We start from the raw sequence: 9,569 nt of genomic DNA on the forward strand, positions 1-9,569 counted from the left end.
CAAAAACTAAATTATAAAATTATTTTAGCGTATAAAAATATTGATTGGGACACTAAATGTATAAATCAGTGTCACATTATTCTGAAACAAGTCATACACGTACTACATTCAGCCTTTACTTTGGTTGGGAGGGGGGTGGGAGGGCTGAAAGTCGTTACCTCTTCATTCCCTTTTGTGTCAACTCAAGGGAGTCCCTCAACTTAAAATGTGGTTATATTTTGACTGATCATGAAATTATATCTCATCGAGATATTTTGGAATTTGTAAAGAAATTTAAAAATTGTTAAATACAGTGATAATGTAAATCCTAATGAATGGCCAATGTTTTTGTTTATAGTTAAGGCTCAACCAATTAATTAAAATTTCTGATAAATACAGTACTCTACAAGTACCGAGTTTTGTGTTTCTGATATTGAAATAGATCATTTTAATGGTAAAAAAAAAACATAGTATTGAAAAGAAACTGCGGTGTCATATCCTCATTTTGCCCTATTTAGTATTAGTATGTTCTGTATTGAGGAAAAAACGTCGCTGGATGTGTGTTGCATTTTCTACAACAAAAATATGTCTAGTAATTATAATTATTATACGCCAATAATGGAGAGAGTATTAGAATGTGAATAGGTTAATTTATAAGCTCTCCATGTGTTTTGTCAGTTTCATGATCTTTGTTGTGGTCTCTGTAGTAAGCCGTCAAAATGCAGGGGTGGTTGGCCGGTACCTATTTTATTTCGTTCCAACCCGTTTCTCTCCGTGTCCACAATGAATAAGTTCTATTATTATTATTATTATTAAACTCATGTTAAAAAAGGAATAATGAGTGACGCTTTTTGTTTGTTTCAGTCAGTCAGTATATTTAATATAGTATATAAATTGATCTCCTTCCAGTTAAATCCACTATTGGGACTGGGGTTTCCATGGTTTTTTGCAGTTTGGTCTCTAATTAGAATAATAAAGATAAGACAAGAACCGAATTTCCACCAAACAACCAAACCAAAACTAAGGTCATATAAGATAGTATAATACGTACAAGTAATACAGTATCGAAACCAAAGCAAAGGTCAGATAAGATAGTATAATACATACAAGTAATACAAGTATCGAAATGCACTGATGATGGCATAATTAACATTGAAATATTGAATCCGACACGATGGCATGTATTTCGATACTTGGAGTAGGCCTATGTAACTATCTTAAAGGTAAGACATTTGTTAATACAGTATATGACCACAGAAAAGTGGGGTTTAACTGGAGGTGTCTTTAGTTAAAGGGAGACCTGTATATACAATATTGCTTCATGGTAGCTAGGCCCTATAACAGCACTGCCAATAGAACAGAGGCAGATCCAGGACTTAAAGTGGCAGGGGGAGGAGGTGGTTAAGCTATATTACAGGCCATCTGACACTTAGGAAAAGTGCTGGTGGAGTCTTCGTGGGGTAGCTTCACTGGCATTTAATGGAATTGGGCAATTTCAGATAAATTTAAGCTCCTGCTTTTGGTGCATTTTATCCCAACATTTTTTTGTATTGAAAATGTCCTTGATTTGTTATCTTGTCTGATGAGATTTCAGCTGACAACAAGACTGCCATCCCCTTCCCTTGGCGCAAGCACTGTTAAGAGGCTCAATGCTTGAAGACAACAGCAAAACCAGGAAGTATAAAAATCTGAATATAAATCAATATATGAGATAATTCAAGAAATTATGAAGTCCACAATAATTTAAAATTAGATAAAAAAAAAAGGTAACTATATTTAAAATGTGTAACTGCCTTTAACATGGAAAAAAAATGCTTATTTTATCACATTAATTACTTCAATAAGTTATTAATTTCAACTGAAAATTTTAACAATAATAAAAAGATGTTTAAATAATACCATTCCTCATATTCTTAAACAAATTAATGGTCTGAATTACAGTATTTATTTTATCCAGTTCATAGAGATGATCACTTAGTTTCTGCTATGATAACAGAGGGCAGCAGACTGAAATTTTCTGCTATCAGCTACGCTGATATTCTACACGAGGCTCATAGGACAGTTGTCGGGAAGGTTGTACCTGGATCAACTTGGCGGATTGCGTTGAAGATGAATCAGGGTGCATTGCTAGCAGAAGCCTCTGGGTTTCCATAGAATCGCAACACTGTCGCTCATTGATACAACTGACCAATCATCGTCGCCAAAGGAGTCGGCGAATAGCGTGTAGGGATTTTTATGGAAAACCTGACACAATCGGCAAAGTTGAACTAGGTTCAACCTATCCGGCGGCTGTCGCCGATAGGGTCAACGATTCTGTTAAAACCGACCTTCAAACTACTGTATTTTTGTGGGGGCTGTAGACACGTCTCATCTCATTTGTAAGTTTTAAGAGTGAACAGTCCGTCTTCCAACAGAAGCCTATGAAATAATGATGCCCATGCCTAGTATAAGACCTGTCAAAGAAAGAGCTAAAAAGTCAACAATATGTTACACAAAAATGGATGGGTTATGAGCCAAAAAAAAAATTAAATTAAATTTAAAAAAAAACTTATGTCAAGCTGTAGATTTTTCGACCTCGGCAGTCTCCGGTAGTTTTGTGTTCTGCGGCACCTATGGATCACAAGAATACTCTATAATAATAATAATAATAATAATAATAATAATAATAATAATAATAATAATAATAATGACTTTATTTGAAAACGGAAAACTTGATCACAAATTAAATGTTTTTCACAAGGCCGTTTCTGAAGTACATAATAACAAAATTTAAATTACAAAAACAATTACAAGACAAACAGAAATAAAGAAGTAAAAGAAAACAAAATAAAACAATTACTGTATTATCTTATGCAAGTAACTTTCAATTATTTGTTAATAGTTTTTTAAAAGTTTGAACATTTGGGGCCATTCTCATATTGAGGTTTAGATTATTCCAGACAATGGCTCCCTGATAGGAAAAACTTATTTTCTTATATTCTGTGCTTGGTTTGGGTACATGAAGTATGTCTCTAGACCTGGTCATGTATGTTGTATTGCGCTCTTGAAATTTGTTTTTTAAATAAGTTGGCATTTGAGAATTCATTATTTTAAATATGGTTATAGCTTCATCTTGATACAGTTTGGTGTTTAAATTATTCCAGTTTAAGTTTGTGAGTGCTTCTGAACTTGAATCATGTCTTGCGACCTTTGTAATAATTTTAGCAGCCTTATTTTGTAATATTTGAATTTTATTTTGTAGAGTTTGATTGCATCGTCCCCACACAACATTGCAATAATTAAAATGTGGTGCAATTATTGACTTGTTCATTGACTGTATGTTTGGGGGTAAGATATAATTACTTTTCCTAAGGTAGTATAATCCAGGAAGAACTTTGTTTATTACATTATCAATCTGTTTATTCCAAGTTAGATTTTTATCTACGATTACGCGGAGTCCTTGCCCTCCTGGACCCCCGCTAGCACCGCCCCTAAGAAAAACATATTTTTGATAACTCGGGAACGATTAAATGTGATACATATTTGTTAATATTTAAAAACTGGAGGAAAAGATTGGTTACGCCCCCTTTTACCCCTGTTTTTAAATATTAAAAAATAAAAGTTTTTCGTCAAATGTGATTTTCGTGTTTTAAAATCAGTTGTACAACATATCAGACATTTTTCCCCTCCGGAGCCTGGCTTTATATAATGATTAATAATTGAATGGTATTCTATTAGGGGCATGTATGTGGCCAACTCTGGGAAAATTGAAACATTTAAACGCTAGGAAAGTTATGTTGAATCATGGTTGAAACAAGGTTACATTAAACATAATCGGTATTTTTATGATCTTTATGTAGCTACCAGTAATGATAATGTAGCCTGTAATGTAAGTAATAAATTAGGTTTAAAATTTTCTAATACTAACATTATTGACAGTTCGCAAAATTGGTGTATACTATTGTTTAAAGAAGCGTTTGCTATACGTAGGCTACACTCATTGCTTAACAATGGGCTGAAAGCTTCAAAGGAGCTTTCTTTGTTAATCCTACTTAACGAAGACAACCAGTCGAATAGAAAACTTGTAAATACTCGACAAAAAAAAAATGGCTGCTTAGTTACCGCGATAAACGCAGTGTAATCAAGATTGCTTCAGCTTGTGCCAGTATGGATATATTTTCATCCAGTTTTTAAATTCTGTTAGCCTACAATTATTTTTTGACTTCATGTGGGTAAATAAAATTTTTATTTTCTGAAATTTAATCTAAGTTATATTAATGCAAATGTTGTTTCTAAAATCACCAATCGGCTATGTTTGTTTTGGTCACGTGGATAACTTAATGGCGATTAACGCACTCTGGTTTACGTTAATTTGAATGAAAATAGTACTGAACGAAAAATAGTAGTCAATGAAATGAACCAGTCGAATATGCCCAATGACTGAGTAGTAATGTGGGCCATTATTTTTCTCACAGAATTTGGCAAGAGAGAACCTATTTGTCTGCTCTAAGTTGTGGAACACGAGGCATGCACCAGATGATGTCAAACCAGCATTGATGGAGACACTGAAAGATCTACAACTTGACTATCTGGATCTCTATCTTATGCATAGCCCCATTGCATTCCAGTAAGAAGCATTCCTTGCTTGTGTACTCTGATGCCATAATATTTAACCATAGATTTACATCCCATTAAAATATATATATTCATATTTTAACAGGGGCAGGTTTTTTATTTTTTATTTTTTTTTGGGTGGGGGGAGGTTGTATCAGGCTGGCCCAGGCCCACCCCTTTTGGTTAATAAAAAAAAGGGGGGAAAAATTAAAGAAAGAGAGAAAAAGAAATCATTAATCACCCAAAACGCCTCAGAGGTTATTTTTTCGAACATCTCTGGATCCGCCCCTGTTTAACATTTATTTAACTGTACTCCTTTTAAATTCTCAAACATGAGTAGGACTCTTTCTGAAACAAGGGATCCTCTGCTATGTCATTTTTGTTTGTTTTGTAAAATCAGTTGTAAGATTTAAGATATATATATTTTTTTCACCATTTTGTAAATGTACTGTTGTTTTAAAATAAATATTACAAAACAATAATTAAATATGAAATAAATAAATATAAACATTATGTTTTTTTTAAAATAATTATTGCTCCTTCCATATTTCACTAAATAAAATCATTATTGTATTATTAAAGCTAATAATAATGTTTATGATTGTAATTTACAGAAAGACAGGATCATTTATGCCACGAGATTCAGAAGGAAATGTTCTGTATTCTGATATTCATTATAAGGACACCTGGACAGCGATGGAAACGCTTGTGGACGAGGGCTTGGTGAAAGCTATTGGTGTTTCTAACTTCAACAGTAAACAAATCGATGATGTTTGTAGCAGCTGTCGAATCAAACCAGCTGTTTTACAGGTGGATGCAAATACAATACATTTATGTTTTCAAAATATTTGGTATTAATTGTACAGAAGCTTGTATTCCATGATTCAATTGCTATGAGATACTGCAGCATGAATAGACAATTAGAAATAAGGATTTAGGTCACAGTGTGGATTTGAATCCTTTATGAAAGTACAGTACACTCGGAAAAAAATTCCATGATTTAAGTTTAAAATTTAATTATTAGTTTATATGAAGTAATACACGTAGTACTGGGCCTACACCAATATCCATTTTAAGGATAAAAAAAAATATAAATTACTGGTTTGATGTTAAATTTATGGATAAAAAGTATTAGTAAGGGTTGAAAATGAGTTTATTTGTCCGTTTGGCCCACCGATGAGAACTCCGGATTTTGCTGATTTAATCATATATAACAGGATACAACAACTCTTCATATTCCTTCATTGTCAATTTTTTGTCATCGTACAATTTATGATATAAATAAATATTTTAAAATAACAGATGGCACTTTTTTATACACTTTTATAGGTAGAGTCTCATCCATATCTCCCTGAAAACGAACTTGTTGCATTCTGCGGTGAGCGAGACATTGTCTTCGAGGCCTACAGCCCCCTCTGTTGTGGCGACAGAGCCTGGAAGTTTGCCAGTGACTTGGACCTGTTCTCCGAGCCAAAACTTGTTGCAATGGCAAAGAAGTACAATAAGACAGTGGCCCAAATTGCTCTGAGGTTAGTCCATCTACAAGTACCATTTCTTAATTATATAAGTAGGATTTCAATGTAGTAGATGATTATAATCATTGTATGTAGTGCTTGGTATTTTTCTTCCTGGTTAAAAAGTGCTTGTATCATGCAAAAAATACTTCCTGTATTAGTTGTTATTCATTGAATCAGAAAACGTCATCTGTCCTTTTAATTAGGTATATTTGAAAAAAATTGAATCAATATCATTAATAACAATTAAAAAACCTACACAATTGCACAATCAGAATGCATAATGGTAATAAAGCATAAAAGATTATATTGGAATGGGTAGAAGGAAGACCAAACCAAGCCCAAACATGCTGCCCTTACTTAGTTTAACCGTGTTTAAGGCTTTCCTCAAACCGTCAGTTTGAGGCAAAGTTTGTATTTGATTATTTGCTGAAATTTTAACCATGTAGTTTACGAATGAGGTGAGAGTTACAAGTAAACAATGATGTATCAGGGACTTAATCTTTTTCTAGATTTCAAGTACAACGTAAGGTTGTAGCAATACCGAAGAGCGTGAACCCTGGTAGAATTGCAGAAAACTTTCAGGTTAGTGATCATTTTAAAACTAGAAATTGCAAATTGCAAGTGAAGTGCTGCGAAGTACAACTGCATATTAATGTTCTTCGAACAAAATTATTTATGCGAGTGAAGGGAAAATAATGAATAATAAAAATATAACAAATAATATGAGACACGACCCATTGTCTATATTAGAACACTTCTCATTGGGTAACAAAGTCATAATTTTTCATTTTTGTCTAAAAGTGTCTATAGTGGTGAATTATGGTTTAGATTTTTTTAAATAAAGTTTCAAAAATGTCTATGTATGTGGAAAATGTAGTTAATTACCAAAGGTTACAATTTTTTTATTTTGAAGACTGCATGGTCTAGGAAGTGTACATTTTTTTATGGGGCAAGTTTCCAAGGGCGGGTTTTCTAGGGGCGAGTTGACTGCCAAAGATTGTTGCCAAAGTGCGAGCCAGCGTGTTATTTGATCACAAGTGCGAGACATCACAAGTGTATGAGCAAGAAGGTTAAATTGGTGTGAGCCAGCGAGCCATGACGTCACGACAATAGATACGAGACGTTAACGAGTTATGCGAGGTATCGGCTGAGATTTGTGGAGTACAATTCAAAAAACAACTATAGGTCTAATAATGAATTATTGTGATGTTAAATAGACAATGTTAGCTATCAAGGAGCGACGTTGTTTTTCATTGGGACCTTCGTCCCTTCAAGGCTAGGCCTAGTACCATCCTAGCTAGTCTAGGCCTGGCTAGCGCGACATGTTTTTTGACAAACAATGACCTTTCGGAGGTAAAATTGCTGTCAAGAATATGAATTGGCTGCTTCGCAGCAAATAGTATATATGCCCTGTATGTATAACTGAGATGTTATTCTGGCTAAATAAGTTATAAATAAGTAAATAAAAATAATGAAAATTATTATACAGTACTTACTCTCCTGTCATAAGAAAGGGATATTTTTTTATTGTATTTTTGTACAATAGCAAACTTAATTGCTTAAAAATTCAAATTTATAATTGTACGTTAAATAACTTACTTAAATATACTAATTTATCAAGTCAACTATGGAATTAAATTTTTCAGTTCTTTTCGCTCATGACAGCAGGGGTGGTGCCAACGGTTGGGCCGGCTGACCCGGGGAGCTACCAGGGAGCCATGGTAAAATCTGTCGGGTGGAAAATTAAGACAGGGTGGGGCTAAGGTGGGTGTGGACTCTGGCTCATTTATGGGGGATTGATGGACCACCTATTGGGATTCTTTTACAAATATATTAAACATAATTATTATTATTAATAAAATAGTGTTATTTGCTTTAATCTTACTCAATTTCTTTCAGGTTTTTGACTTCACTCTCGATGAACAGGATTTCAACACCATTAAATCTTCACTTCCCAAGTGGAGAGTTTGCGTTGCAGCTAAGAAGGTACAAAAAATACAGCTGGATGATTTTACGATATTTAATAAGGAAAAGATAATGCTTTGTTTCATGACACGATTATTGGAAATTGATTAATTGCAATAGGTGAATTTGATAAATAAGTGTGGCTTGCCATGCCAAAACAAACATCAGTGACAAAAAAATTGTCTTGATTTGCACATTATTAGCTTTAAAAAGTCATTTTCAGCTTCTCTGTAATAAATAATACAATGCTGCCACATTCAAATAATGCTAATGAATCAGTTTATCATTTAGCAAACAGTACACAGGTTTTGGAATGGCAGTCCTCAAATTTAAATATATTTAATATAGTGTTTTTCTATATTTAACTTATAATTTATTGATATATTTGTAATTCAAATACATAATTTTATCAGCTCAAAACAGAATTGCTTAGTTAGTCTTGATGGTTTCTGGAAAGCAGTTTAAACTGAACGAGAAAGTGCATTGATTTATTATTAGGTCTTATTCATAACTTTAAAAGATCATGTTTTTGTTTGTTTTGTTTTTTTTTGTCAGGGACCGGATAATAAACCTATTATTGGGGAAGACGGACGACCAGTACCGAGGGATGCAGACCATCCATTTTATGCACACTAAGTCCAAGTGGAACAAGATTTGGATTCAATAAATAGTTTCATTACACATTTTTATTTTTTATAGTCTTTTCATTTAAATCCATTTCTTTGTATGTATTTAATTGGGTTCTTTTGGAGTTTTTTGCTTCTTTTTTTTGTTTATTCAGACTTGTAGGCACTAGTACCAAGGAGATGGCAAACAGTGAACTTAGCCACTTTTCAAAGTGGCAATCCCATCGCAAGACCAGGCCCGTAGCATGACTTAATTTGTGGGAGGTTCTTTTCGGTGGAAAGTGGACCCTTTGGAAACCATTATACAATAAAAAAAAAAAAAAACCACAACACAGAGATGAACTTAGTGATATGTACTTCTGGCTTGTATGTTCTTCAATACTCTGGAGAACATTGGAAATATATCTACGAATATCAATTTTTCATTTTTAAATGCAGACCTTCTCCAGTGTTTGCGTGGTTTGTCTTAACCCCTCCCCCCATGTTGCGGGCCTGCAAGTCAAACATGAATACAAGATGCTCTACATAAAGAAATCTAATTATGAGGCTGTCTCATTATGAGGCTTAGGGAGTGGCGTTGTTTTCATCGTGAGAAATATCATGCTGCTCTGACAGGATTTGAATCCAAGACCATGGGATTTGAAAGCAAGCATCTTAACCACCAAGCTATCCAACTCTACTCCAAGTAGCCTGGCTTAAACCTGGGTGGGCAGCACTTACTGTAAGGTCAGTCAATGCGATTCCGTAGAGACTGCAATGTGATAAAGGGCGCAAAATGGATCACTTTCTACGCTTATCTACTCAAACTACCACCAACAATGACGTCTGGACGCTGCATCAACAACTGCTGATGTAGTGACTCCTGATCACATTGTAGCACCTTCATCTC

At 34.0% G+C, this 9,569-nt stretch overlaps 1 protein-coding gene across 1 annotated transcript; it reads left to right on the forward strand.

Moving 5' to 3' along the window:
- The first annotated feature begins 1,965 nt into the window (after positions 1 to 1,965).
- On the forward strand, positions 1,966 to 8,988 carry LOC117123983 (aldo-keto reductase family 1 member A1-like). The gene is made up of 8 exons (XM_033270084.1): positions 1,966 to 2,098; positions 3,819 to 3,847; positions 4,434 to 4,585; positions 5,187 to 5,382; positions 5,902 to 6,101; positions 6,599 to 6,671; positions 7,989 to 8,075; positions 8,610 to 8,988. Exons 1-8 carry the CDS (start codon positions 1,966 to 1,968, stop codon positions 8,688 to 8,690), a joined length of 951 nt encoding a protein of 316 aa, XP_033125975.1. The 3' UTR covers positions 8,691 to 8,988.
- The last annotated feature ends 581 nt before the right edge of the window (positions 8,989 to 9,569 follow it).

Source organism: Anneissia japonica, unplaced genomic scaffold (assembly GCF_011630105.1).
Source record: "Anneissia japonica isolate Jap-2015-1 unplaced genomic scaffold, ASM1163010v1 scaffold287736_len1891122_cov214, whole genome shotgun sequence".
In the NCBI taxonomy this organism is placed as follows: Eukaryota; Metazoa; Echinodermata; class Crinoidea; order Comatulida; family Comatulidae; genus Anneissia; species Anneissia japonica.

Bases quoted from the DNA above. Each gene is read 5' to 3' on its own strand.
- LOC117123983 (XM_033270084.1), top strand. From the start codon at position 1,966: ATGATAACAGAGGGCAGCAGACTGAAATTTTCTGCTATCAGCTACGCT. The intron at 2,099-3,818 runs GTGCATTGCTAG...ATCTTTATGTAG, and splicing joins TGCGTTGAAGATGAATCAGG to CTACCAGTAATGATAATGTA. The intron at 4,586-5,186 runs GTAAGAAGCATT...TGTAATTTACAG, and splicing joins CATAGCCCCATTGCATTCCA to AAAGACAGGATCATTTATGC.